Genomic DNA, 27,932 nt, shown 5'->3' on the forward strand with positions numbered 1-27,932 from the left:
GATCTCAGGCTCTGTTGCAAGTCATGAAATTAGAGGCAAATCTGTTCGCCTGTCTGAACCTTACACTCCAATCTGGGAGGCAACAGCCAGTGGTTCAGTGCATGGCCTTTGAGGCCACAAGGGCCTGGATGCTAATCCACAGCCCATTTTTCAGCTGTGAGACATCCAGCATGTTATTTGACCCCTGGGAGCCTCAGTTCCCTCAATACTAAATAGTACCCCCCTTAGAGGGCTGTGGAAAGAAGAGACAAAGTAAGGAAAGTGCTTGGCCTAGTGCCTGCCTGGCACGGGTCTCCACATGATTTGGCCAGGCCCTCCTCTCTGGCCTCCTGTCCAGCACCCTCCCTTAGTCACTGGGCTCTGCACTTGCCTTACTCCCCTGCTGTGGACCAAACTTTCTCCCCGACTCGGGGCTCTCTTGAATATTGTTTCCTTTCCCTGGAATACTCGGCCCTTCCCCCCACTTGAGAAATACTCCTCAGTTGAAAAATGATTTCCTTGGAGAAGCATTCCTTCACCCATCACCCCTTCTGAATGACAGCTCCCCATTAAATAGCTCACTGGCATCCAGCATTTTGTTCTCTCTCTCTTTTTCTCTCTCTTTTTTTTTTTTTTTTTCCGGGCCTCCTCAAATGATTTACTGCACACTGCTTCTTACCCATCCTGCCCTCTGGAGGGGCAGCCCTCCCGTTTTCTCTTTATGGCACTTATCTATTCTCCAGACGGTTTAATTAGTCTCCCCTCCCGGGCTCTAGGAATCAGTGGGCCAGGACAGGGGCTGTGTCCGTTTTGTTCTTTGCGATGTCACAAGCGAAGAGAGTTTGGCTTAGGTGTTCCCCAAAGTACGTCCTAGCTTTCTGTATCTCTTTATTTCTTATTTCTTCCTTTTCCTCATCTCTATATTGACCTCAATAATTTTTTGCATCATTTCTCAGGTTCACTGAATCTGCAGGAAACGGGGTCTAACTGGAAAGGCAGCTCAAGATTTAAGGGCGCTTGCCCTTAATTCCACTCCATTCCCCACAGGACTGGCTGGACCAGGTCTGGAATGGCAAATCGCAAACCAGCCCCCAGCCGACTCCGGGACCCCTCTTCTGCCTCCTCCCGGGACGCCCCCCACCCATACCCCGCGCGCCCCGCCCCCGCGCCCCGGCCCCGGCCCCGGCCCCGCCTTCGCCAAGGCGTCTATTCGCATGCACCAGACGAGAAGGAAGCAAACGCCCAACGGCTGATTTGCATACAATCGTGTAATTGGTTGGAAGGGCCGCAAGGTAGCCAATGGTTTGCAGCGGTGTTTACCCCCGCGCGGCTCCGCGCCGCCGAGTGATGTAATGGAAGCCTGGCTGGGGCGGCGCGGGCTCCCTCCCGTCCGCCTCCTGACGTAGCGGCTTCCCCGGGCCCCACCCGGCCCAGCCGGGCCAGGCGCGGGGCAGCGCGGCCGCCCCCGGGACGGTGGCGTGGGGCACGGCCGAGGCTGCACTGCTGCGGCGGGGCCCGGCCCTGTTCCTTCCGGCCTGGCGTTCCGGTCCCGGCCCCTGGGGGAGGGCCCGCCGGGCCAGACCTGATCTCCGGCGACGTGGAGAGAAATCTGGAAGCGGACACCGGAGGATTACCAAACTCTACTCCTTGGGGAGTTGATTACCAGCCTCTCGCTTCATAAATCACGTAGTTCTGTAACGTTTTGCCTTTGTTTACAACGAGCCTGTTTGATTCTGTAATTAAAAAAATAAAGTTATAGAGGTTTCCTGCTTGTTTTTAATAAAGAGCCTGGCTTGGATTTAGGGGAAAGCTTGGCATTAATTCTAGCTCTGTCACTTCCAGCCTGGTGAACTTGGTCACTTTTTCTTGCTAGCCCTGATGGCCTCTCATGGCAACCAGGGAATAGAAAATGTGGAGGTACCGTCTAAAGTACGAGGCCTCCTCATCCTTATGTAATTCAGAGCAGGTAACCCCATCCGGGTGGTGTCCCTGGAAGGACCCTGATCCCTGGGACAACCCCAGGAAGGCCCTGCTCTGTCTTTGTACCCCCATTTTCCCCTTTAATTGCTCCTAAAACTGGGGAAGGGTGGGGAGACCCCTGCAAAATATTTCTCCATCCTCAGATGAGAAAAGGAACCACGAAGGGAATCCCCTCCACAACCCCTCTCCTCACTCAGGGCTAGGCCCTGGGCAGGGGAGCCCCTTCCGGGCACAAAAGGGCTGGGGAACCCCCTTGACATACTTTTACTGGCAACCCCATTGGGCCAGGGGGGAGGTGAGGTGGAATAGTGTCTCCCTGACTGGGTGGAGTTGCATCAACGTTTTTTGCTACTGTGAGATTGGAGGGGCATGTGGGGAACACCACTAGAGGTCTGGCTGGTTGTTCTGGGTCTCAACCCTGCCCCCACCCCATATCTAAGAACTCTGAAGTCAGCCTTTTCCTCCATACGATGTGCATGTGCTCCCTTCTCTGTGTCTTGCCTGGTCCTCTCTTTCCTTTCACACAGTGCCCCATGTTCTCTTCTTCAAGGGAGGCCTCTCAGATTAACCTTCTGGATTCCCACCCCAATGTCGGCTGGAGACCTCTTGGAGGCTACCTTTTGGGTCTTCTGGCAATGTGTTCATAACTGTTCTCGTGTTCTACCTCCCCATCAGACTAGGAAGCAACTTTCTGTAGCAAGATCTTGTCCTTCTCCCTTAGGAATTTCCCAGAATGTGTCACAGCAACTGACCAGAGCACCTGTTTCCCCCCTCTGGTCCTAGCTCCTGAGCCATGCAAGTGGTTGAACTTCTCTCTTGTCAATTTTCCCATCTGCGAAAGGGGTTTGTGTTCCTGGAGTTTGTGTAGAAAGAAGAGGGGCTAGGCATGAAGGAACAAGACGGTGAGTAGAAACTAGAGCACTGGTCTGGGAGTCAGAAGACCCGGGCTCTGATCCTGGCTTGGACATTGCTAGCTGAGCCAGCTGGGTCAAAGAGGCAACAAGGGGGCCGGAATTTACTGGACATCTGTAATGACACTAAAAGGTGGTATTGCCTCGGTCACCTGTGCAGCTCTTCAAGCCCCCAAATAAACATACCAGCTCGGCAAAGCTATGGTCAGTAGTCTGCATCTGAAGATTCAAGATAGGGTCCCCAGGCCTGCCTTCCCCTAAGGCCTCCTGTATAGAAATAGCAGGTCTGCTACTATGTGCCAGACTACTTGCTACATTCTTTTTTTTTTTTTTTTTTTTTTTGAGAGAGAGTGAGCAAGTGAGACGAGGGGAGGGGCAGAGAGAGGGAGACACAGAATCCCAAGCAGGCTCAGAGCTGTCAGCACAGAGCCCCAGAGCCTAACATGGGGCTCAAAGTCATAAGCTGTGAGATCATGACCTGAGCCAAAGTTGGACACCTGACGGAGCCACCCAGGTGGCCCCTACTTGCTACATTCTTTGTATCTACCGTCAAAGATACACTCTTCGCAACAAGGGTACATTTTCATCTTCTTGTTTCAAATGAAGAAATGAAGAAACTGAAGCCCAGTCCAGGTGAGTAACTTCCTTGAAGTCACACAGTTGGTCACAGGTGGGACCAGTGTCAATCCCAGGCCTCTTGAACCCAAGTTCCTTCTCCCACCTCAAGCTGCCATGATAAGCCACACAGGTGTGTGTGTTTTGCCATTACATATTTTAGTATATGTTTTACTTGATTATAAAACAGGAGAAGATATATAAAGCCAAGTTGTGTTAAAGTATTTATGGAAGGGAGAGACCTCTGTGGGCTGGAAGCCTTCATGGAAAAACTGGTAATTGAGCTTTTTCTTTTTCTTTCTTTCTTTCTTTTTTTAATTTTTTTTTTTTTATTTTTCCTGTCCAAATAAATGTATTTCTCCTACACAGGCAAATATTTTTAAAATGTATTTCAAAAGTTAGATTTCTGGAAAAAGAAAAAGAGAGGGTGGGGGTAGTGGCTTCTTTAAAATGCCCATTTGGAAGGAGCTGCTGGGGTAGGAAGGAGAAGGGGGAACTAGTCCCAAGCCTTCCCCCCCTCCCACCTTGCCATTTTGAAGTCTCGGTTTCTTTATTTCTGCGTCCACCAGATTCCATGTCGAATCTGGGAAAGGAATGTAAAGGGTCTGAGAAGAACCTTGATTTTGAGACAAAGCAGCGATTCTTGGCATCATGATGAGGATGGAGAGAAAGGGGCTTCTGAGTTGCAGCAGTTAAGGACCAGGTCCAGAAAAGGATTTCTGCCGGTGGGCAGGGCGGTGGGGACAAGAATGTGGCCCCTGGAATGAGGGCTGAGTGGGGGTGTGGGGCCTCTTTTGGAGAGTTTTGAATGCAGAAGAGATTCTTTGTTGCGTGGGGCCTGGCCTCTGTGCTGGGGATATGATAGCATGCTTGTAATTTAAGGTGGCTCCAAAAATGAGCAGGCGCTGGTGGCTGGCGTAGCAGAGCACAGGACTGGGTCCCGCCTAATGGCTCCTCCCCAGGAGCTTCGCCTGCCTGGCAGTACAGGAACAGACATTATAACACACCCCACACCCCCCAGTCAGCCCCCCCAGTCCCACTGCTCCAGCGTTGGCCTGGCTTCCCTGCACCAGCCACTCCAAAAGTGGGGGGCTGTTGGGGCAGAAGGATATGTTCAGAACAAGGTAGTTCTCCCATCTCCAAAGAATGTCCCAGTCCAGGGTGAGAGAGAAACCTTCCAAGTACTCCCACCCCCAGGAAGGTTCTTACTGAGGAGACTTGGAGACTATGGCCAGAAGAGGGTGGGCCACTCAGGGCTTCCTGGCCACTGAGGTGAGCCTTCGTGTACTTCCCGCAGGGAGCACTCCAGTGGACTGGGGGGAAGTCGTATTCCTAGAGGAGAGTAAGAAGAAAGTATAAGGCCTCTCCACTGCTGCTCAGTCTCCTGATAACCAGAGAAGGTGGACAATATGATCACCCGCATTTAATAGGTAAGGAAACCCAGGCTCAGAGAGGTGAAGTGACTTGCCCTCTGTCACACCGTAGTACAGGACAGCCTGATCAGTGAGTCCACCACCAGCCTTGGCCTTGCACTCCCACCGCCTCTGGAAACGCTTCTCTTCAGGAGAAATTTTACCCTCCCAAGCTCTCCCTCTCTGTCTAAACTGCCCTCCCGTGAGGAAGCTGGGGCGTCCTGCTAGTCGGATTCCTTGCCCTTGGGGTGGCATGCAGGCCAACCAACCGGTGCTGGTGAGGGTGCCCAAGGCTCAGAGGGCGGGGGCCCTGACCTCTTAAGCCAGCCTAATGGCTGTGTGACTTTGGGCCGCCGCAGGGCATCTCTGGGCCTCACTTTTCCCACCTCTGTTTCCGGGGAAGCCCCTGGGTAATTTATTTATAACCCAGCTCCAGGTTTGCTGCCTCGGAAGGTGTTAGCGAGGCCGCAGAACCCTCACCTGCAAAACGGCTCCCCCACCCCAGCCACAGCGAGGCGGATTATGTAACTGGGTGTGCGGCGAGTTGGGGGGGGGGGGGGGGGGCGGGGGCGCGGGGCGGGGCGCTCACGGCTATTCCGGGCGCCGCTATTTTTAGCCCCATTGATGAGGCTGCGTCGGCCGCCGCCGCCGGGATTCCGGAGACGTCAGTGGGCGCGCGTCACGGTCCCCGCCCGCCCACCGGGGGAGGCGCGCCCGGGGCCGGGAAGGCTGCGCTGGCGGCCGCGGGCTGCGGGGGCGGGGGGCGCGGCCGCGGCCGGAACTGCGGGGCGGGGGGCTTCCCGGGGTGGGGGGCGCGGAGCCGCGGCCGCGTGGCTGCAGGAGCTCGCAGCGGCGGCGGCGGAACTGGTAGGGGGCCCCGCGCGGCGCCCGCGACCCCCCGGCCTCCAGGCATGGGCGCCCCTGCGCCTTGCGGTGCGGAGCAGCTCCCCGCTGGCCGGTGCGCGACCCCGGAAGGCGGGGGTGCAGAGGCGAGCAGAGCTCGACCGGCCAGGTGAGGGGGCCCGGGTGGGGAGCGGTGAGGGGGTCTCCGGGAGCTGCCCGGGGAGAATGGGGTCTCCGCCTATGCGGTGGAGTGGCCTGGGAGCCACGCTGGGAGTCCTGCTGGGGATCGTGGGAGTGTGGGGCGGGGAGGGACTGGATTCCCTGCGGAACCTGCTGACCCAGACTCAGCCCCCCCCCCCCCCCCCCGAGTGCGGCGGCCAACGCTTTTTCTCCCTGGCCCGCCAAGGGTGGGGTTTGGCCCGTGAGGGGCGCTGGAGATGGCCGGGCCGGAGAAATTCCTTCCAATCCCCCCCCCCTCCCCGCCCCCGGCTGCGGGGAATGGGTTCCAGGAGTTCGGGAGGGGAGGGACCGGGACCAGAAATGCCCGGGGCGGCCCCTTTGTGGGACCGAGTGAAGAAATCGAGGCCGGAGAGGGTCTCCTCGAGTCAGGCGCCAGGACATGGGATTAGAAGTGGCGCAGAAGTGGCATTTACAATGGCTTACGGTGGAGGCTTCATTTGGTTGGGGGGCTAGAGTTCTGGGCATGCCGGGGGGAAAAGGAAGACTGGGCAGAGGTAGGTGGCTAAGCAACCGTTGTGCCCAAAGGGTGCCGATCGATTAGGGGGCAGATAACAACCCGGGCAGGGCCTCCAGTGGCGGCTACAGCAGTGGTCCGACACTCACTTCAAGTGAATGTTTAGATCAGCGAGGGATGGAGACTTAAAAGGGGAGCCGGCTGACTGGAAAGCCCTAGGGCCCAGGGGAATGACAAGTGCACAGCAAGATAAAATCAAGATTCGGAATGAAGGCAGCCAGGCTGAAGGATGGCCCAAGACTGACAAGATGAACAGGACTGATTATAAATGTTGGGGCCTGTGCTGGAGTGAAAAAAATGAGCTCAGGGGTTCAGGCCTAGCACCTGGCTCCGAGGCCCAGCAACCCAGGGCCGGGAGCTTCTCACTTGCTTTCCGATGTTGGCTGCCAAACTGCTTTGTGCAATCTAAGGCCTCTACCCACCAGAGGAATCCCAAGGCGGGAAGACGGATGCCTGGCCCTGGGCTCGCTGGTTGGACTCCCTGGATTCTTTCTAATCCCAGTTTTGCCACTTCGTAGCTGTGTGACCTTTGGCAAGTTACTTGACATTTCTGTGCCTTAGTTTCTCCACTGGTAAAACGTTCCCTACAATAATCTCCTCCTCGTAGTGAGGAGGCTGAAGTGAGAAAATGCATGTAAAAGGCTTAGTGATATATCTAGCACATGGTGTTCGGTAAATATTGTCTGCCATTGTTCTTGTTGATAATGAGCAATGTGCCCATTTCTGGGTGGGGACTTGGCCAATGCACCGCTTGGTGTGTCAGCCGTGTCCTGGGGGCAAGGAGGAGTTTAGTTAGCAGACTGAAATACTTGATAGGAAGGAGGAGAAGGAGGTTTTGGATGGGCCCGGGCAGAGCTGGGATCCAGGGCTGGGGCTCTTGGAGTCCAGGTTGTAGCTCAGCATTGGGAAGAGCCCTCAGACTTTGGATCCGCCCTCAAGTGGAAAGGACAGTTCCTTAGCGACAGTGTTCTCCTCACCTCCTTCCAAGCTAGCTGGCCCATTTTCCCAGCCCAGCTCTGGTGCAGGCCTGTGTGAGTCCTTTTCTCCTGCATTCCACAAATACTTACCGAGTACCTACTAGTGCTGAGCTCTGTTTTGGAGACTGCAGACTGCGGCGATCGAGACAGACACGTGAACAGATGAACAGCATTAGCCCTATGGTGATAATACGAACAGGTTAATGCGGTGGGGGTGGGGGTGGAGGCTCTCCAAGGAGATGGAATGGGACTGGAAACCTGACAAGGGGCAGACATACCGGGGCAGTGACTTTCCTGGAAGAGGAGGCAGCCAGTGCAAAGGCCCTGATGGGGGAAAGAAAGCCCAGGTGCTTAGAGCACAGCAAGGAGGGGGAGCAAGGGCTGGGTCCTGCGGTGTGGCCTGATGCTCTCACTCCCTTAAGGGGACATCCCTCTCTTCTCCACACCTGCCCAGTCCTATGGCATACTCAGAGGTTTGCCCTCTGCTCTGTGTTGAGTGTAATGGACTCTGATCTGTTCCCCCAGAGGAACCTCCTGGGGTCCAGAGGTGTTGGTTTGCTCCTTCTTGGACCTTCTGTGGCTTGTGGCTCACTGCCTGATTTTAAGCCTGATTTTGCTTTCAGTATGGGGTTGGAAGCCCTCCAGATTTCTAGACTGCCCCCCTCTCTTTCCTGCAGCCTGGTCTCCATTACCCACAGGAACATGGGAGTTCTAGTAGCTCTGTAAGAGGAGAATCTGAGTACCATGGTCCAGAGTAGCTCCTTTTAGCCCGTGGACCCTGGGGCAGAGGTCAGGAAGGCCAGGAAGCCCATTGCCCACCCTCTGGGCCCTCCTCCTCCTTACTCCCTCCACCTCGCATCATGGAGACATTTACTTCCTTTCTCCCAGACCTCATCTTGGCCTGAAGCACCTGCTCCTATTCTCACTCTGGGACTCAGCTGAGAGAGGAGAAAGCTGAATTAGGGCGGAAAAAGAAGTGGGGTCTGGGGTACCCTGGTTGAAGGAGGGTTTGGCACCAGTGAAGGGAAAGGCGAGAGCTTAAAGAGGCTGGAAGGGTGGTACTCACAGTTGGCTCTGGAAGTGGAGGCCAGGTGCCCAGAAGTGGCTTGAAGTAGGAAGCAGAGTCTGGGGCTGGCTTTGATTCGTCCTCGTTTGATTTTTCCCAACAGTGATAGCACATACATGTGTATACATATCCTGCATTGTTCTATGTCCTGTACACGTATGAACTCATTTTAAGCTCCGTGATAGCCTCGTGGTTGTTAATATCAGAGACAACTACGGAGTGTCGTTCTCACAGTTGAAGAACAGGAGGCACAGAGAGGTTATGTAACCTGCCCAAGATCATAAGTGATAGAGCCATGATTTGAACACAGGCATCTGGGATCTGGCATCTGGGCCCTTAACCTCTTTGCTCCAGGCTGGGCCTTCCTGTCTGGGGACTGGAGTGCCTTCACAGAATATTTCCTGGGAGTCCCCACTGCTCTGGTTGGAAGGCTGGCTGCCTGGAGATGGAGTGATGGAGCCCCTACCCTGTGGGGTTGTCTGAGGCTTTGGGGGCCAAGTTGGAGCCCCTTAAGGAGAGAGAGGATATTTTACTCTATCCTCACAATAGCTCTCTTTTCTCTGCCTACGAAGTGCCCTTTTGTGCACATCAGGGCTGAGTGCTGGACTAAAGCCACCCCCCACCCCAATCCAGGAGTGAGGCATGAGGCTGAGGGGCTGGGTGCTGGCATGTGTCCCCATGGTCCTGAGATGTCCCACACAATGTCAGCTGTTCCTGGTCACACCTCACATCCCCAAGAGCTGTTTGCCTAGGGTGTGTGCCCCCAGGTTCTGATGCCCAGCCCAGGAAAATCCTTGGGCTGGCTTGTCAGCTCTCACGGCCCGGGTCCTGCCTCTATTCCCACTCTTGTGATTCCTGGCTGTGCTGCCTCCAGGGAGTGTCCCTGCTGGCTGGTTATTCCTCACTCACATGGACTCTCCCTCCGTAGGCTTCCACCATGGACAGAGGCCAGCCCTGGCCCCTCTCCGGCATCCCAGCTCCGCCTGCCAGGCCCTGAAGGCACAAGGGATGGTTGAGTGTTGTCTGAGGTCTGTTGGTTCATCCAGATTGGTAAGTGCTCTACTGTGTCCTTTGTACACCCCTGGGGCCTTCAAGCAGGTGAGGTTGGGGGACAGAGGTGGGTGTGGAGCTGCCCTAAGTGGATGTGGTTTGGGGGATGGAGGGGGAAGCCCTGCAGAGGTGGCGGGTGAGGTTCTGCTCTGCTTGGGGAGATCTGATTTCTTCGGTGATGGGGGCAATGTGGGGGTGGGGAAGGGGGAAGCCTAGCTTTCTCAGCAGGATAGGCTGCGGGGCTCTGGGCCTGGGGGGCATGGGCTGGTGTGGGAGGAGAGGGGCAGGGATGTGGGTAGATGGCCGCCGTTGCCAAGGCAACACGTTCTGGTTCCAGGAAGCTGATGGGGTGGGATTGGCCAGCTCAAGGCCAGGCTAGGAGCATGGGGTTGGGGGGTGGGGCAGGCATGGGGGATGGGAAGCTGGCTTGTTTCTAGGGCATGCACACTGGAATGCACAAAGGGAAGCCTGGGATCATCTCCCCCGCAAAAGGGGATGACCACATCCTTCCTACTATGGCAGGCCTGTATGGCAGGCCTGTGGGGTCTGGTATGGGAAGGTGCTTCTATGAATGGGGAATATCTCACTGGCAAAGGGCAAGGACAGGCCCTCCGCTATTCACACAGCATCCCCAAGGGGGAAAATCTCAGACTTGTGGCCATGGCCAGAGGGATTCTAGGCCATCTAGTTCACCTCCTCCCCTTATGGATGAAGAAACGGAGTCACGGAGGCGAGAAGCGACTTTTCAAGATCCTATAGTGAGGGCATATAGAGCCAAACTTAGAATCAAGGTCTCCTGGAGTCTGGGCGAGCCCAGAGGTCTGGTTGGCTGGTGGAGGACCTACTTCCCTTGTCTGAGGACACTTCTGGAGAAGGTACAAGCAGATCCAGGGGTGAAGAATGGAGTGTGGGAATGAAATTTCCACCAGGCCTTTCCCTGGGGATCTCAGATACTAGGATGGGGCCAAGGGCACCATGGGCCTGGTTACCATGTTTACTTGGGAGAGCTGAAATTCAGCCTGGCACCCTGGCCAGGGATCTGTGATGCCCTTCTTCCTTCCCCAGAACAGGGGGCTATCTCCAGGCCACAGCCCCCTTCAGGCCTTGAGGGATCCCTGGATGAAGTAGGAGCTGGTTTCATATCTCCCCCAACCCCCCAAACACTGTTGCCTCATGTGGAGTTGGTGTTCAGGGCACAGGGAGTCCCACAGAGGTGGCTGCGACAGGGGAGGAGGAGGTGTCCGGCCTGAGCCTGGGTGGAAGGAGGGGAAGCCCTAGGAAACAGGGCCTCCTGTTCCAGAGGCTGAGCTGGGTGTGCACCTGGCCATCTACTGGCCGCAGGCTCTGTGCCACCAACCTTGGGCTGGGGGCAGGGAGAGGAATTACTGTAAGTGGGAGAGGCAGGTGTCCCTGGTCAGCCAGGGATCTGGACCGGGGAGGCACGTGAGTGATGATGACAGCAGCGGGCCAGATGGCTTCCCCCAACCCGGCCCCCACCTCTACCATCAGCTCAGACCGCCTCCTGAGCGCCTGGCCTTCCCGTGGGTACAGAGCGGCCCCCATGGGCAGAATTCCTCGTGTTCACCTTGTCGTCGGGGTGATGGTGGTGACTGGGTGGTGACTGGGTGGAACCCCCATGCCTTATACAATGCCAGGGCCACCCTGAGGGGCTGCCAGCCGGGGCCCCATGAGTGCTAGAGCTGCTGGTCTTGTGACGTGGGCACCTGTCTGCCAGGCCCGGGCATGGGCCCAGGGTCACGCTCACGCCGGGGCTCCCGTCAGCTGACTATTTTGGGCTCTTGCTGACCTGGGCCAAAGTCAGGCTTCAGCCAAGAGGGCCCCGAGGCAGCTCCCTCTGTCCCCAGAGGCCGGCTCTGGTTTCGGCTATATAAACAGAGGAGGACAAGCTGGCTTGGAGACAGCTCCACGTCCTAAGTCCGCTCAGCTGGTGCATAGCCTTGGCCGGGCAGGCCGGGCTGACTGGGCAGTCCCGTCTCTTCCCGCAGGGCTCCCTGAGGCCGCCAGGAAGAGCCCCTAACCAACCCCAGGATTCTCACCTGGTGCAGTTGTCCAGGACCTCTGAGAGTCTAAGCAGGTCGTGAAGAGATAGCTGGTGAGTCGTAGGGATGGGGAAACTGAGGCACGGGAGCTGGGCTGTTTGGGTCTCTTTCCATTGTGACGATCTACACTGCGGGTTCTTCGGCCCTGAGAGGAGGGGTGTGAAAGAGGAAGCAAGGGTGGCAGGCCTTCCCGAGGAGTAAGAGTAAAGCTTGACCTGAGTTGGATGGTGGTGGGAGCTGTACTTGGGAGCACGCTGTGACCCGGCACTGGGAGGTGTGGAAATAGACAGGTGCTGCTCTGTCTCTCTCCTTCCTTGGAGACTTCCAGCACGATCTCAGTCCTCCTCTCCTGTTGACCCAGCCTGGGTGAGGCACTGGTCTGCTCGGGCTGGGGAGGGACGCTGGAATGAGCTAGGTGTCCATCGGGGAGCCTCGGCATCGGTCCCTGAGTAGGGTCCCCACCTCCCTGCCACAACTGGTTGGGACGGGGTGGGGGGCTCGGCTTCCCTGAGCCCTCAGCCCCTGCCCCGCTCTCCTTTCTTGGCCTCCCAGCTGGTCTTGGTGCCTGCGAAGCACGGCTGGAACGAGGTCTGGCAATTGCACCAACCATCTTGCCACAAACACGCTCCCCGGGCCCCGGGCCAGGGGCTGCAGCCTGGCCTGGAAGAAGTGGCAGCTCCTTACGTGGGAGGCTCTTGGGCCTTCCTTCTCAGTTCTCAAAAAAAAAAAAAAAAAAAAGAACCCCCCCCCCCCTCCTTTCTGAACGTGAGTCTCTAAATGAATCCAGAGCCTGCGACTAAAAATACTTTAACAATAGGAAAATGCATCAGTCTTTCCGGCTGGGGCTCGTTATCAGAGGGTTTTTATTTTGGAATTTGAAATTTTGCCCAAGGAGGCTGGGTGGAGACCTTGGGCAGGGGCACGAGAATTTGGTGGGTGGTGGTGATGTTCTGCAAGTTGGTGGGAGCCCCTCCAAGGGTGGAGGAGAGGAGCTGGCCAGGAGCTGAGCAGACTGAGGGGCACGGAAGGAGGCTTGGGGAGGGCGCAGATGAGGCGTGGGCCGACCTTTCCCGAAGGCACTCCACGATCTTGTCTGCGTTTTTCCAGCACTGTCTGGCTCTTCTTCCCAAAGTCTGATCTTCTTTTTTTGTGCTGTATGTTAATTCCTCCTAGCCTGAGAAGGAGGTGAGGGTCGAGAAGTCACTGGACTAAAGATAGCCTCTGTGGAGAGAGGCCTGACCTCCTTAACTCACAAGCTTCCCTCCAGAGTATTAGTTGAGCACTTGCTGCATGCAGAGTCTGAAATCTTCCCGGTGCTAGGTGGAGCCCCATCTCTGGGCACACTCTCATTTCCTTTCACTCAGCCGTGGAGGGGGAGAGGTGTGGATGGGGTTACTGTTCTCTAATTCTTGAAGAAGGGGGTGCTGGCTCCCCAGTCCAGCTGAACACCCTTATATCTCCTTTCCCTGCCGGCCCCCCCCACCCCAGGATCCTACTGCAGGTCCCTAGAGTCTAGGCCCTCAGGCAGTGCTCCATTTCACTGTTGTGCTTCTCCCTTCCCCTAATGAACTGAGTTCTCACGGCCCCAGAGCGTGATGTTGTCTACACTGGGCAGATGAGGAACACTCTTGGAGAGGGCGAGGGACTGGCCCCAGGTGAGACACCAGGCTTGCTGGCTCCTGGTCACAGATGCCTCTGAGAGTCCCTCCACCTTTTGTCCCTGCTGGGGGCTGGGGTGAGAGGTGGCAGACCTTGGCTTACCTGCTCACATCCTTGCGGGCTCTGTTCAGAGGTAACAACATGCGTGGTGTGGCAGGGCCTGGGTAAGGGCCGGGAGACCAGACGCCAGGGCCTCACCCTGCACCCCCCAGTTCCCAGAAGCCCCCTGGGGCAGCAGGCACTGCTTCTGTGCCCACGGCACAAATCCCCCTACCCATTGCCAAGGCAGGAAAAGGAAGTGGCTAGGTCAGGGCTGGCAGTAGGTCCTGGGGCTGAGGAGGGGAAGCTCTCGTGGCCACTTCTCAGCGAGAGGAGGCAAAGCTCACTCCCTCTGCCCACCACTCGGGAAGGGTGTGGAGGTATGTGGGTGGTGATGGTCTTGAAGAAAGTAGGGCAAGCTCCTGCCCTCTGCTGGGGGGTGGGGAGGGGTGGCGCAGCCTAAGGCTGGGGGTGGGGGGCAGTGTGGGAAAGGGGCTGTATACTTCTACTTTTTCCATCCCTGTTTACCCAAACTGACACCAACCTTCCTGGCCGATGAACGATGGTGGACATCGGCTGCCCGTTTGGGGCCTGTTACTATTAAAGATGCATGAAGGCTACCCCCTGCCAAGGTCAGGGAGACAGGGCCTTCCCCTCATGTTCACACACAGGTGAAGGAGGGGGTGAGTCAGCACATAAGTCCCCAGGCCCCATAAGATTTGACTAGGAGGGGCCAGGGCCTAGTGAGTGTTTCAGAAAACCTGCTGGGTGGACAGAAAACACACTGTGTGAAGATCCCTTTCTAATGCTAGACATTGTAACCTCTTCTTTTTTTTTTTTTTAATTTTTTTTTCAACGTTTTTTATTTATTTTTGGGACAGAGAGAGATAGAGCATGAACGGGGGAGGGGCAGAGAGAGAGGGAGACACAGCATAGGAAACAGGCTCCAGGCTCCGAGCCATCAGCCCAGAGCCTGACGCGGGGCTCGAACTCACAGACCGCGAGATCGTGACCTGGCTGAAGTCGGACGCTTAACCGACTGCGCCACCCACGCGCCCCAACCTCTTCTAACTGTAGCAGTGCCCTGAGTAGTCGGTAGAACCAATATATAATGAGAAGCAGCCACTGCTTCTATGATTTCAGTAACACACACTTGAATGAACGTGTACTCGGTAAATTGCATCGGCATCTGTGTCCCTGTGAATAAATAAGTCTTTCCCATTTAGGGGTGGTTATTTAAAAAAAAATTTTTTTTTACATTTATTTATTTTTGAGAGAGAGAGAGAGACAGAGAGAGAGAGACAGAGCATGAGTAGGGGAGGGGCAGAGAGAGAAGGAGACACAGAATCCGAAGCGCAGAGCCCGACGCAGGGCTCGAACCCACAAACCGCGAGATCATGACCTGAGCCGAAGTCGGACGCTCAACCGACTGAGTAGGGGTGGTTTTTTTTTTTTTTAATTTTTTTAATATTTATTTATTTTGAGACAGGGGGAGACAGAGTGCTAGTGGGGGAGGAACAGAGAGAGAGGGAGACACAGAATCTGAAACAGACTCCAGGCTCTGAGCTGTCAGCACAGAGCCTGATGCGGGGCTTGAACCCACAAACCGTGAGATCATGACCTGGGCCGAAGTCAGACGCTTAACCGACTGAGCCACCCAGGTGCCCCGGGGTGGTTATTTTTTAAAATAAACTTTTTGGGGGCGCCTGGGTGGCGCAGTCGGTTGAGCGTCCGACTTCGGCCAGGTCACGATCTCGCGGTCCGTGAGTTTGAGCCCCGCGTCAGGCTCTGGGCTGATGGCTCAGAGCCTGAGGCCTGTTTCTGATTCTGTCTCCCTTTCTCTCTGCCCCTCCCCCGTTCATGCTCTGTCTCTCTCTGTCCCAAAAATAAAAAATAAACGTTGAAAAAAAAAAAATTAAAAAAAAAATAATAATAAAATAAACTTTTTGTTTTTCAAAACGTACATGCAGAAAAGTGCACAAATCATGGGTGTGAAACCTTGAGAGTATGTAGTTTGATGACTTTTCCACAGCAAACAGACCTGTGTGATTGTTGTGAGATTGGGAGCCGGACTTCATCCAGTCCCACCAAAGACACCCCCCCCCCCCCCCCCGCCCATAGGAACTGCTATTTTCACTTTACAGGCTGTGTGTGTGTGTGTGCACCTGGTTCTGTGGTGTACTTAGAACAATCAAGGTCCAAAGCCACAGTCTTCTCAGTTCAGAGTCAAAGGCGGTGGGTCCAGCCCCAAACTGGGAGTTCCTGGACTTGCATTTGAGTCTTGCCCCCCCAACTTCCATTTCCTCGTTTATAAAATTTGGGTCACAATTCTAAACCTGGACGGTTCAGTGGAGGGTTTAGTGGAGGAATCCACGTGAAGTGCCGTGGACCGAGGTCTGCCCCTTGGTTGGTACTCCCCATGACTCCCTCGACCTATGAGAAGGTGCTTAGCATTAAGAGTCAGGCAGGGGGAGGGCAATGGCCGGAAGTCTTGGGGGACGAGCAGGATCAGAGCAGAAGGGAGGAAGAGGGGCACTATGCCCACTGAGTGGTGGGAAGTTTAGCCCGAGGTCCTTTATGGGAGCAGTGGAGAGTGGTGGTGGTGGGTAATGAGGGCAGATTGGTGGGCTGAGCCAGGCCATGCTGTGGGAGCCCCGTGCGGACTGTTGTCTCATTCCCAACATGACCTCTTCTCTCCCTGCGCTTCCTGTGTTGTTATCATGGTCCTGCTTTACCTTCTGGCCCTCGCCTGTAGTTTTGGATATCTCTCCCGTCATTACCTCCTTCATCGTTACCCCTCCCCCTCCCACCCCACCCCTTCTCCCATAAGGGGCTGCTCACTCTGACCTTGCTCTTGGGGACTGGATTTGGGGATCCCTTGGGAGCCTGGGACCAGCTTATGCTTTAGGCCTCCCAAAGTCTGCATGAAGTATGCCTTTCCCCAGAGTTCCACCTTAGATTCTACCCTCCTCAAAGCCCCAGGATACCCTCCTTGGAGGGCCTCTGGCCAGCAGGGATGAGGTCTGGGGTCCCCAAGCCCCTCTTCCCTCTCCCCTGTGCCTTAAGCTTGATGCTCCACATGGGTGCCTGAATGGGTGGCCCTGGCTGTGTTCCCACAGAGGGACTCTGCCTTTTTCTCCTTATTTACTTACTTTCAGTGCGTAGTAGATTCAGACCCCCTGGCATCCTTGCCTCCACATGCGTGGCCAAATGGCGGCTGCGGTTGTCTTCCCCTCCATTATTGGGACCCCGGGGAAGTGGGGCCTGGGCTGCAGGCACACATCTGGAGGCTAAATGATGAGATTTGGAGATGTAGTCCAGGGCCTGGGGCAGCTCCTCACCGCACTCAGTTCCCTAAGGCTCCTGGGTGGACTGATCCCTACCCCCCCCCCCCCCAGGGTAGGGATGGGTCTGTGTTGCGTTTCACAAATGGAAAGTGGTGGGGAGGACAGGGAGGTGCCAGGGCTCAAGGCTGGCTCAGCTTGCAGAGGACTGGTAAGGCTGGGCTTGAGCACAGATTGGTCAAGCTGCAGCTAATACACCTGTTTAGGTGAACAGTGACTTGGCTAATCATCTTTTGCTAACATTAAAATTGTTTTTTTTAATTTTTTTTAACGTTTACTTATTATTGAGAGACAGAGACAGAGCACGAGCATGGGAGAGGCAGAGAGAGGGAGACACAGAATCTGAAGCAGACTCCAGGCTCTGAGCTGTTAGCACAGAACCCGATGTGGGGCTCAGACTCACAAACCACGAGATCATGACCTGAGCCAAAACCAGTCGCTCAACTGACTGAGCTTCCCAGGTGCCCCAAATTGTTTTTAGTTTTTGAGGAAGGCCCTGTTGGGGTGGAGGGAGGCATTCCAGGTTGGGGTGACAGGCTAGGTGGCAAGCCAGCCCTTGATGTGCCTGGGACTGGCTTCACCAACCCAACCTTGCCGTGCACTTCTGAGCAAGGTGCAGCTCCTCTGGGAACTCTTGGGTCCTAATCTGTAAAATGGGAGGATGTGAATTATATTAGCAGTTTTAAAGTCCCTCCCCCCCCCACCTTTTTCCTGTGGAATCTCTTTTTTCCAAGCAAATCCTATGCAAGAGCCCAACGCAAAGGAACACAAAACTTTGGCTTGAGGTGGGATGGGGATCTTGTATGGGCCCCCTTGCATTACTCTACCCACGCTTCACCTTCACCCGGGTGGCCTTGAAGGGTCTCTGGAAGATGGTTTGGGGAAAACCAGAGCTCTCTGAAGACTGGTCCACATTGAGATTATATGCTGAGGTGGGGGAGCTACGGCAGGTTGTGACCGGATCACTGAATGAGATCCGTGTTGCATGAAGACTACTCCACTGGTGAGCAGGAGGATTTGGGAAGAGGAGAGAAGCTGGTTAAGGGGCGGTTTCCTTATTGGGTGTGGGCAAGGAGAAGCAGAGGTCACTGGCCTCACTCAGCTGGTCTGCTGTCTTCCTGCACCAGTGAGGCTGGGCTGCGTGTGGTTGGAGTAGAAACAGGGGATCCAAGAGATGTCCCAAAATAGAATTTCAAGAAAAAATGAGAAGTTGCATGTGGGGCATCAGGAGCAGAGATGGGGTGGTGGGCCCGGAGTACAGCGACGACCAGCTCCGTGTGCAATGGGTAAAGTTTGAAATGCTGGCAGGACCTTTGAGTGGGCAGAAGTGGGGGCAGGGGACAAGGGCGTGGGAAATCCGAGATGGGAGGTGAGGAACAGGAAGTGGCTCAAGGGTAGGGGAAGTGCTGTAGGATGACCAGATGAGGTGAGAGTTGGGCTGCCCCAGCAGGCTAAGGCTAAGGCGCAGTGAAAGTGTTAGCAGAAACCCTTCAAACTGACTTACAGGGGAGAAGGGGGCTGGCTGGCTGGCTGGCTGGGACCCAAGTGTTGGTGGGGGCATTTCTCCTCCTTGTAAACGTTAGGCTTACTTCCCCCTCTCTCTGACCTAGCAGGTGCAGGCCTCCCCAGGTCTGGGGTAGAATGGGGGTGGAAGGGTGACAGCCAGACCAGAGAAGTCTCTGGTGGTTGCAGCGTGGTCTGTGTCCAGATACAGCCCTGGCAGTCCCTTCCTGCTCCGTGGGGCAGGTCAGAGCTGCTCTCTCCACAGGTGCTGGAGGTGAGGTGGGAGTCATGGACAGGGGAGGTCGTGGAAAAATCCCCTAGAGATGCTATCAGAGGTCCCGGGTTCCACCCCAGTGTGTCACCACCTCGCCGTGTGACCTTGAGCAAGTGCCATTATTTCTCTGAGCTTGTTTATTTATAAAATGGGGAAGAGTCGCCACAAATTTGACAAGATTTCTCAGGCTCCACCCGGTTCTGAAATTCGGTAATTTCCCAACTATAGTGCACCCACTCTGCAAGGGACTGGGAAGGGGACTGGTGAGAAATCAAGTTCAGCGTGTGGAGCGGAGCCTATCAGCCCATCTTGGGCCTGGCGAACCCCTGCCCTTGGAAGGTACTTTGCATGGGAGAGTAGGGGGCGGAAATAAGCGGTGGGCTCTGATGTCCCTGGGCCATCGACCCTGCTGGGGAAGACGGGTCAAGTGCACTTGGCTGTGCCTTGGGCTTCAGTGGGGGCGCAGGTTGCCCGGGGTGGGTTCCTTAGTTGCCTGCTCCAGCAGCCCAGTTGCGGCAGTGGGTGCCCACCCCCCCCACCCTCCGCCTCAGGCGTCCAGGAAGGGCTGGGAGAGTGCAAAGGCGGAGCCGGGTGTGGAGGGAGCCGGAGGGAGCGGGCGCGGCCGTGGCTCCCCGGGGCAGCCGGAGGCTGAGGACAGCCTAGTCCGGGGAAGCCCTGCAGCTGAGGCTCTAGAGCGCCCCCTTCTCGGGCTCTGGCCCTCTGGGCCGGTTATTTCGGACCTGGGGGACCCGGGCCGGGTCCTGGGTCCGGCGGGGGAGCCTCGGGAGTCCGCGAGCAGCTATTTTTAGCCGGCCCGGCGGGCGCGAGGGGGCTATTTATAGATCAAACAATCCGCGCTCCCTGCGTCAATGGAACCCCGCGTGCGTCACGCGCGCAGACATTCCAGGCCCCCTCTCGCCCCGCCCCCTCGGGCTCCCCGTCCCGCGCCTCCCCCTGGCCGCCTCCCGCCGGAACCGCGCCGCCCCCCGCGCCCTTGTATGGCCATAGCTCGCCGGGCCGCGTGCGTCAGTGGCGCCCCCGCCCCTCTCCGTGCGTCACGGAGCACTTAAGAGGAGGGTCGGGCCGGGCCGGGGAGCCCCAGTGGCAGAGACTGCGGAACTTGGGGGAGTGTGCAGGACCGCGGGAGCGCACGAGGGACCAGACTGCGACTCGGGGTGCCGGTCCCGGGCAGGGGGAGCAGGAGCCAGCCGGGTAGGTGCCCCCGTGAGGAGCGTGCATCTCAGCAGCGCTCTCTGCTTTGGTTATTAGGGGTGTTGCATGAAGGAGATGGGCGTACGCGCGGGCAGAAAGGATGTTGTAGGGTCAGCATGCAGGAGGGCGGGTGTAGGGTGCAACTCTGACGTGGGAGGGGGCCGGTTGGAATGGGATGAGGACCCGGGTCGGACTTCAGTCTGCTGGGCCGGGGGTGGGGGGTGGGGGGGTTGGGGGGGGAGTGTCCGTGCAAGGTGGAAGGTGGAAACCGCAGGGGGTTAGAGTCGGGGCCAGGAGTGGGGACTTGTTTAGTAGGAGGCTGGCTGTAGTTCAGCCTCCAGGGTGTCCAAGTGGCAAAGTGCGCCCTGGACTGGGGTGCTGATGGAGTCTCAGTACAGTAGAGGAAAAGATAACGCAGAGCTTTAACTGCTGGGATCCATCCAACTCCTGTCAGGATTGGATTTCTAAAAGGGTCTTCTTCCTCCCCGCTTGTTCGCCTCCTTCCCTATTCCCTTAGTTGTTTTCTTAACACTGTAGAGGCCATGGCTTAGTTTGCCAGGGTCCCCAGCCCGAAGTTGCTGCCTGAACTGTGTCAGGAGACTTCTGGATTGCTGAAGGAAATGGCCAGGATTGGTGGCTGAACTGCGGAGGGTTACTGCTTGTGTTGGACTAAACGAGTCTTCCTGGGGGCAGGATCTCTGGAAGTACAGGGAAGATTGTTTTAGCTGTAGCTTGGAGAGTGTGTGTGTGTGTGTGTGTGTGTGTGTGTGTGTGTGTGAGAGCTCGGGGGTGGGGGGGGTGGGGGGGGGATGTGGAAACATTGGTCCTTGGGGATCCTGTGTGGGAGTTGCTAACGTTGGAATCTCTGGTGTGGTACCTGAAGGATATCCCCCCTACTCACCGTCCTAGCCTCACATGCTGATCACATCTGTACCCCCCTCCCCCAGTCCCTGTTGGATCATACAGGTAGGGTGCAGCCTGTAGCTTGTTCAGCATAACAGGTGCAAACCACATTGTTGCCAGGACCTGCCTGAAGCCGGATTCTCCCTGCTCCCTCCTTCAACCCCGCCTCTTCCTCCTCCCTGTGGGACTGCTTCCCCGCCTCCCCCCTGAGGCTAGATGTAGGTCCATATCTGGTGTAGTTAAGTACCTGCACAAAGAGGGGGGGGGTTATAGGTTGGTGGGGGTTGATCCGGATGTGGGACGTCCAGGTGGAGAAACAGGATTTGAATAAGGCTGGAACGCCCAGCCCCGTGTGGCTGCCACCCTAAACCCATCCCTACCTAGACCGTCCTAGTGCAGGGAGACGTGGACACCCTTATATCCTGCAGGTGCTATATGTGCATGTGGATGCGTACCGCTGGGTGGGCGGTGCCAGAGCTCCAAGGGGCTTCGGTGCCAGGGCTGGCTGTGGGAGTGATAGGCCAGGGGTGGAGCTGCCCTGTCCAGGGCCCATGGAGGTGGGGGGAAAGGCTATAACCAGAGGACCCCCTGGGCTCTTGGCCAGGAAGTGGTGCCAGCCTTTGCCCCCCTCACTGTTTCCTTGATTGTGGCCCTCTCTGTTCCAGTTTGCTTTCGTACCCACCCTAACTGGGTGGGCCGGAGCTGTGCAGACCCCAGGCATGGATGTGGGGTGGCAAACTGCCCCAGAGCCTTCTCTGTGTTAGTCTGCAAACTTACAGATTCCCCCTACATGGTGCCATCTCTGCTCCTTCAGGCTTCTCAGGAGTGAGGGTGTAGCCCTCTTTGCCTGAGCTCCTGGGTTCGTCAGGGCATAGACATCCCTTAGTTGAGGGACTCAGGCAAGGATGGACTGTCTTCCATCTGCCCGCCGACAGCCTCCTTCTCTTCCTTGTAAAGCCACCTCAAGTCTGCTGGGCTCCGAGTGTTCTCTTATAAAAATAACAAGGGGAAATGCTTTGGGGATAGCAGAAAAATTCTTCTTAGGGACTGTCCCTTCTGGAAGTCCAGGGGGGCTGTTCTCTCCTCCCTCCTATCCCCACTGGGCCTCCCGCTAGCATTTGGCCTTTAAAGGTCTGGAGCCCGGTTACTTGATCCCCCGGGGAGTGGGGAACTGGGTGAAGAGGTCTGGGCTCCCTTCCTTTATGCTTTTGAGAGCATCCCAGGCAGCGCAGAGCAGGCGCCCATCCCCAGATGGCAGGACTGGGGTGCGCGTGGGAGCTGCAGCCTTTGTTCAATGTGTAGGGTGGGGGCAGGGATGGGGGACAGGCTCATGGCTGCTCAGGCCTCTTTCTTAGGCAGCTGGGCCTTCATTCCTAGCTCCTCTTCCATTTTGAGGATGTCCTTCCCAGGCACTGTGCGGGGAGGAGGAGAGGGGGTTTTGCAAAGGCTGGGCCATGCCTGGGAATATTCCCAGAAGTGCCAGGTTAGGGAAACAACATCTCTGCACCCAGAGAATGGGCTAAGTAAGGCTTTGCCTGTCTGCCTCTCCTCCCCACCCTTCTCCCAGCCCCCACCCATGCCTTACCCGATGCGGGAGGGCAGGGGGCTGGAGGAACACAGCCTCCCCCTGTTCCAGCAGAGAAATGCTGGCTGGGTGCCTTCCCTAGGGTTCCCAGGCTGCCTGGGGTGTGGCTGGCTTTCCAACTGAGCCCACTCTTGCTGGGCCACTGCCCGGGGACTTTGTGACATGGGGGTTGAGATGGTACTCCAGCCGGGGACCAGGATTCCTGGGTTCTGTGGTGGCCCATGGTGCCAGCGCCTCAGTGTCCTGTTTCTGGCCGGGATTCCTGCCACCTGGCTGCTTAGAGACCTACACTTATTTAGAGGTCAGCCTTCAGACTTCCTTCACTGACTCTCACCTCCTCAATCTTGGTCTCCCCCCACTTCAGAGATGCCCTGTATCCAAGCCCAATATGGGACACCAGCACCGAGCCCAGGATCCCGTGACCACCTGGCAAGCGACCCCCTGACCCCCGAGCTCAGCAAGCCCACCATGGACCTGGCCAGCCCTGAGGCAGCCCCCACTGCCCCCACTGCCCTGCCTAGCTTCAGCACCTTCATGGATGGCTACACAGGAGAGTTTGACACCTTCCTCTACCAGCTGCCGGGAACAGCCCAGCCATGTTCCTCGGCCTCCTCTTCGGCCTCCTCCACATCCTCATCCTCGGCCACCTCCCCTGCCTCTGCTTCTTTCAAGTTTGAGGACTTCCAGGTGTACGGCTGCTATCCTGGCCCGTTGAGCGCCCCCCTGGATGAGACCCTGTCCTCCAGTGGCTCCGACTACTATGGCAGCCCCTGCTCAGCACCGTCACCGTCCACGCCCAGCTTCCAGGCGCCCCAGCTGTCTCCCTGGGACGGCTCATTCGGCCCCTTCTCACCCAGCCAGACGTATGAAGGCCTGCGGGCATGGACAGAGCAGCTGCCCAAGGCTTCTGGGCACCCCCAGCCACCGGCCTTCTTTTCCTTCAGCCCCCCCGCTGGCCCCAGCCCCAGCCTTGTCCAAAGCCCCTTGAAGCTATTCCCCACACAGGCCCCCTGCCAGCTGGGGGAGAGAGAGAGTTATTCCATGTCGGCGGCTTTCCCAGGCCTGGCGCCCACTTCTCCACACCTGGATGGCCCAGGGATGCTGGATGTACCTGTGCCCTCTGCCAAGGCCCGGAGCGGGGCTCCAGGTGGAAGCGAGGGCCGCTGTGCCGTGTGTGGGGACAATGCTTCGTGCCAGCATTATGGTGTCCGCACCTGCGAGGGCTGCAAGGGCTTCTTCAAGGTACTGGGCTGCCCCTGGGTGCAGCTTTTTATGGGAAGTGGGCGAGGCTGGTCTCTCTTCCCAGTAGGCTCTGTGCGGTAGCCTCCCTGGGGTTCTCTTCCCAACCCATTCTGCCCTTCAGGAAGGGGTCTGATCTGCAGGTGGGCCGCCCTCCTGGGGACCCACAGACGGCCGGGGGCTGGGACCTTCGTGCACCATTGGGGCTGCCTGCGGAGGGGTGAAGGGACGGTGAGATATGGGCGAGGGTGCAGGCTGCAGGGGTGCCCCCAGGAGGGCATGTACTAATGGCCAGCCTCTGGTTTCCTCTGCCTGTCCTCTCCCAACTCAAGGTCTTAGTGGGACGGGGGCCCCAGGCACTCATGTTCCTGGCGTGAGATAAAAGGATCTGGGAAGAGGGCTTGATGCTTGAGGGCTGGGGGCGGACTGGGGAACAGGCTGTGTGTTTGTCCCAGCTCTGGGTGCCTGCTCAGCTTCCCGTCCCCACCCCCCATCCCTCCTCCACTCTCTCTTGTCTGCCCCAGGGAGGCACATTTACATGTACAGGTACCTGGGCTACCTGGGAGCCCCAAACCCCTGGCCCCTAATCTTGTGTCCTGGGGGGGGGGGGTCTCCCTCCTTAGGCAAAAACCTCTCCCAGTGTCCCCAAGATTTTCTTCTTCCTCTCCCCCCCCCACCCCCCCTGCCATCTCTCCCTCCCCTGCCACCCAAATGTTAGAAAAATAGCTGTGAACAGAGAGTGCTTTTGTCTGTGATGGCAGCAGGATCTGGACGGTCCCCTCCCCTGGTCTCCCCCCCCCCCCTTCACCCCGCCCGGCTCTGACAGCCTGTTCCGTGTTGCCCCCCCATCCAGCGCACAGTGCAGAAAAACGCCAAGTACATCTGCCTGGCTAACAAGGACTGCCCTGTGGACAAGAGGCGGCGAAACCGCTGCCAGTTCTGCCGCTTCCAGAAGTGCCTGGCCGTAGGCATGGTGAAGGAAGGTGGGTGGCTGGGATGGGCTTGTGGGAGAGAGAGGCAGGCCTGAGTGGGGTGGGGCAGACAGAGTGTCCCCAGACATCTGTCCTGGTGGGCCCCCACAGATGGCTTATCTCCACTGCCCCTCGGGTCCACCTGCCTGGCTCATGGAGGGGTGCTCTCTGTAGGGTCTCAGGGGCTCTAGCTCCTTAGACTCCAGGGTACTTCCCAGCATGACATGCACAGCTTGGGCTGAGAGTCCCTTCCCTGGACCCCTTCCTCCCTTCCTCAGCCCTCCCCGTTTCTCTGCAGTTGTCCGGACAGACAGCCTGAAGGGACGGCGGGGGCGGCTCCCTTCAAAGCCCAAGCAGCCCCCAGATGCCTCTCCTGCCAATCTCCTCACCTCCCTGGTCAGGGCGCACCTGGACTCGGGGCCCAGCACGGCCAAACTGGATTACTCCAAGGTGAGCCCCGCCCACTCCACATTCAGTGGCTTTGTGAACACCGCATAAGGCCCCTCCCCAGTTGGACGTACTGAAAAAAGAGGAGCCCCTTTTGGGCTGACCAGATGGAAAAATGTACCCCCTCGGGTGGGCGGCCAATTAGAAAAAAATGTGCTCCGTCCAGCAGCCTCAGCCCTGGGTTAACATGGGAGGATTGGCGAGTGGGACCACGGGCAGAATTGCAGTTCCTCCCTCGCCCCCGGGATCTGGCCGTCATCCGAGTGCGTGACATGGCCGTGTGTGGTTGTGGCCCCAGTGCGGGGCCCTTCGTGGGGTGCTGACCCCACCGGACCACCCTCAGTTCCAGGAGCTGGTTCTGCCCCACTTTGGGAAGGAAGATGCTGGGGATGTGCAGCAGTTCTATGACCTGCTTTCGAGTTCCCTGGAGGTTATCCGCAAGTGGGCCGAGAAGATCCCCGGCTTTGCTGAGCTGTCCCCTGGCGACCAGGACCTGCTGCTGGAGTCAGCCTTCCTGGAACTCTTCATCCTCCGCCTGGCCTACCGGTGAGTTGCCGTTGCCCCCTCAGCTCCTTCTCTGCTGCCCTGTCCTCAAGCGCCCCCTGACCAACGTCTGCGTCCCTGCCCACCAGGTCCAAGCCTGCCGAGGGGAAACTCATCTTCTGCTCAGGCCTGGTGCTGCACCGGCTCCAGTGCGCCCCTGGCTTTGGCGACTGGATCGACAGCATCCTGGCCTTCTCTCGGTCCCTGCACGGCTTGGTGGTCGACGTCCCTGCCTTCGCCTGCCTCTCTGCACTCGTCCTCATCACGGGTGAGCGGCCAGCGGGGAGCTGGGGTGGGCTTGAGGGCCTGGCCCTGGGTGGGCTGGCATCTGGCACTTGGTGGGCCCCCACATGGTGAAGTGGGGGGACCTAGATGCAGAGAGGGGCAAGCATTTGCTCAGAGTGACCCAGCTGGTGGGCGGCAGAGCCGGGGTTCGGGCCCCGCTGTGCCCGAGGCAGAGCCCAAGGCAGTCTGTGAACTAATCCCATACTACCCAAGATGCAGACTTGTGTAGGTCATCGTGTATGGCCTAGGGTTCTGGTTTGTTTTTAAAATCTTCCTGAATGATGTCACGTGCAGGAAGGCACGCAAATGACATACTTTCACGCACCAAGCACACTCACGTAAACGTTACCTAGATCAGGAAGCAGACGTGGTCACTACCCAAGGGATCTTGGGTCCCCTGTGGTCATCTGCTCCCCTGAGGGTAACTGCTACCCTGGTTTCTATCAGCATAGATTAAGTGTGCTTGTTGTCTACTTTGTGTGAGTATGGTTATTCGGGATGGATGTTTTGGAGTTAAATGTGGAGGTCTTCAGATCTCTTTTCTTACTTTTTAAAGCACCAGTCTGCCCCCATCCCCCTTTGCGCTTAAATTTCACAGGGCCCAGCCATATAGGACAGAATCCAAGGCACTTTGGGCTGAAGGGGTGGTGGTTTTGAAACCAGCTTTCCCTGGAGGTGGCCTCTAAAACGTAGTGCTCAATTCCAGGGCTTCTTGGAACCGTCTGGGGGGGGGGGTGGGGCGGCAAAAAAAGCTACTAGCCTCGTCTGAAAATCCGGTTAGGGTTTTATTTCATTTTTGTGACCTTGGGCAAGTCATCTAACCTCTCTGGGCCTCAGTTTGTCATTTGGAAGATGAGGATAATGAGTATTCCTGAGGCTACCACTAGACTTCCAGTGGGGCTCGCGCGTGAACTTGCTTTTGCAAGGTGCCAGCAGAGTGTGGAGGATGGTCAGTGGTGACAGGTCTAGAGCAGGGGGCAAGTGGGGGAGGCTGGGGCTCGGGGCAGGGCTCTGCGCCTTGGATGGACAGCTAATCCCTAAGCCTTCGCCTTCCTCGCAGACCGGCACGGGCTGCAGGAGCCCCGGCGGGTGGAGGAACTTCAGAACCGCATTGCCAGCTGCCTGAAGGAGCACGTCTCGGCCGTGGCGGGCGAGCCCCAGCCAGCCAGCTGCCTGTCACGCCTGCTGGGCAAGCTGCCCGAGCTTCGGACCCTGTGCACCCAGGGCCTGCAACGCATCTTCTACCTCAAGCTGGAGGACCTGGTGCCCCCTCCACCCATCGTCGACAAGATCTTTATGGACACGCTGCCCTTCTGACCCCAGCCCAGGAACACGCGTGCACCGTGCGTGCACCCTCCTACGCCACCCCACGTGCCTTTAGCCCACGGACCCTTGGACCCTCGGAGCACCCCCACCCTGGCCTGGCCTTGAGCTGCAGACTGGCCGGCCTCCCCACTCACTCTGGGTGGTTGGCAGGGAGCTGACGCCCTGGGGGAGGGGGATGCACTCACGGGGGTGACCCCTACTATTTGTCTTACCCCCCAGCCCAGCCCCGGCCTTCATGTTTTTGTAAGATAAACCGTTTTTAACACACACCGCTGTGCTGTAAATAAGCCGAATGCTGCTGTAAATACAGGAAGGAAGAGGCTGCGTTGGGAGAGGGGGGTCGGGAGGGAGCAGCGGCCCCCACCAGCCTGGGCGAGCCCTTTCCCGCCTCCTTGCACCTGCTCTCTCTCCTCGCCCTCTTTTCCACATGTACAGAAACTTACTCTAGGAAGAAGACAAATGACAGATTCTGACATTTATATTTGTGTATTTTCCTGGATTTATAGTATGTGACTTTTCTGATTAATATATTTAATATATTGAATAAAAAATAGACATGTAGCTGAAACTGGGGCCCCGTCTGTCTCTCTGACGTCCTCCCCGACACCACACGTGCCCTGTAGTTACTTAAGAGACAGAAGTGACTGGATAAATCTCGGTCATTATCCACCTGAGCTAACAGGCCTCAGTTTACTCTTTTGTAAGACACAGATAATGATGGCACCTGCTTCTTGGGATGGTGACACAAAGCACTCAGACTGGTTTCGGAGGTGTGGAAAGCCTGTGATGAGCCCATGTGGAGGGGGCCTGTGGTGGAGTCTGACTGGCTGAGGGGAGGGAGCACGGCTCTGGCTGTCAGTTCCTCACCCGGGGCGTGGTCTCTGATTTGGCTTCTATGTGTGTAAAACAGGATGAGGGGCAGAGCCAACCTCATGTTGCTGCTGGGGCTACAGGA

The 27,932-nt window shown here is 57.2% G+C and overlaps 1 protein-coding gene and 1 long non-coding RNA gene across 6 annotated transcripts; one reads left to right on the forward strand and one right to left on the reverse strand.

Annotated features, from left to right (window-relative positions):
* Positions 1-1,229: 1,229 nt before the first annotated feature.
* On the reverse strand, positions 1,230-9,456 carry LOC122473419. Its single transcript, XR_006294667.1, has 4 exons — positions 8,538-9,456; positions 7,562-7,649; positions 4,695-4,817; positions 1,230-1,712 (listed from the first exon to the last, which is right to left on the reverse strand). It is a non-coding gene; the product is annotated as an uncharacterized LOC122473419 (long non-coding RNA).
* On the forward strand, positions 5,780-27,545 carry NR4A1 (nuclear receptor subfamily 4 group A member 1). Of its 5 annotated transcripts, XM_043563977.1 has the most exons (9): positions 5,780-5,909; positions 9,466-9,587; positions 11,594-11,700; positions 22,531-23,408; positions 24,259-24,388; positions 24,675-24,826; positions 25,167-25,369; positions 25,456-25,634; positions 26,712-27,545. In XM_043563977.1, the coding sequence occupies exons 4-9, from the start codon at positions 22,533-22,535 to the stop codon at positions 26,966-26,968; spliced, it is 1,797 nt and encodes a 598-aa protein (XP_043419912.1). In that variant the 5' UTR covers positions 5,780-5,909; positions 9,466-9,587; positions 11,594-11,700; positions 22,531-22,532; the 3' UTR covers positions 26,969-27,545. The 5 variants fall into 5 exon arrangements, with proteins under 5 accessions (XP_043419912.1, XP_043419911.1, XP_043419913.1 ...); XM_043563976.1 differs by lacking the exon at positions 11,594-11,700; XM_043563978.1 differs by lacking the exons at positions 5,780-5,909; positions 9,466-9,587 and having other exon boundaries at positions 11,504-11,700.
* Positions 27,546-27,932: the final 387 nt, after the last annotated feature.

The sequence above is a fragment of the Prionailurus bengalensis genome, chromosome B4, assembly GCF_016509475.1.
Source record: "Prionailurus bengalensis isolate Pbe53 chromosome B4, Fcat_Pben_1.1_paternal_pri, whole genome shotgun sequence".
NCBI classification, from domain to species: domain Eukaryota; kingdom Metazoa; phylum Chordata; class Mammalia; order Carnivora; family Felidae; genus Prionailurus; species Prionailurus bengalensis.

What these genes read in the sequence shown, in the direction of transcription:
- NR4A1 (XM_043563977.1), top strand. Translation starts at nt 22,533, where the DNA reads ATGCCCTGTATCCAAGCCCAATATGGGACACCAGCACCGAGCCCAGGA. An exon ending in GCTGCAAGGGCTTCTTCAAG is followed by an intron (nt 23,409 to 24,258) that starts GTACTGGGCTGC and finishes CCCCCCATCCAG; the next exon opens with CGCACAGTGCAGAAAAACGC. An exon ending in ATCCTCCGCCTGGCCTACCG is followed by an intron (nt 25,370 to 25,455) that starts GTGAGTTGCCGT and finishes CCTGCCCACCAG; the next exon opens with GTCCAAGCCTGCCGAGGGGA.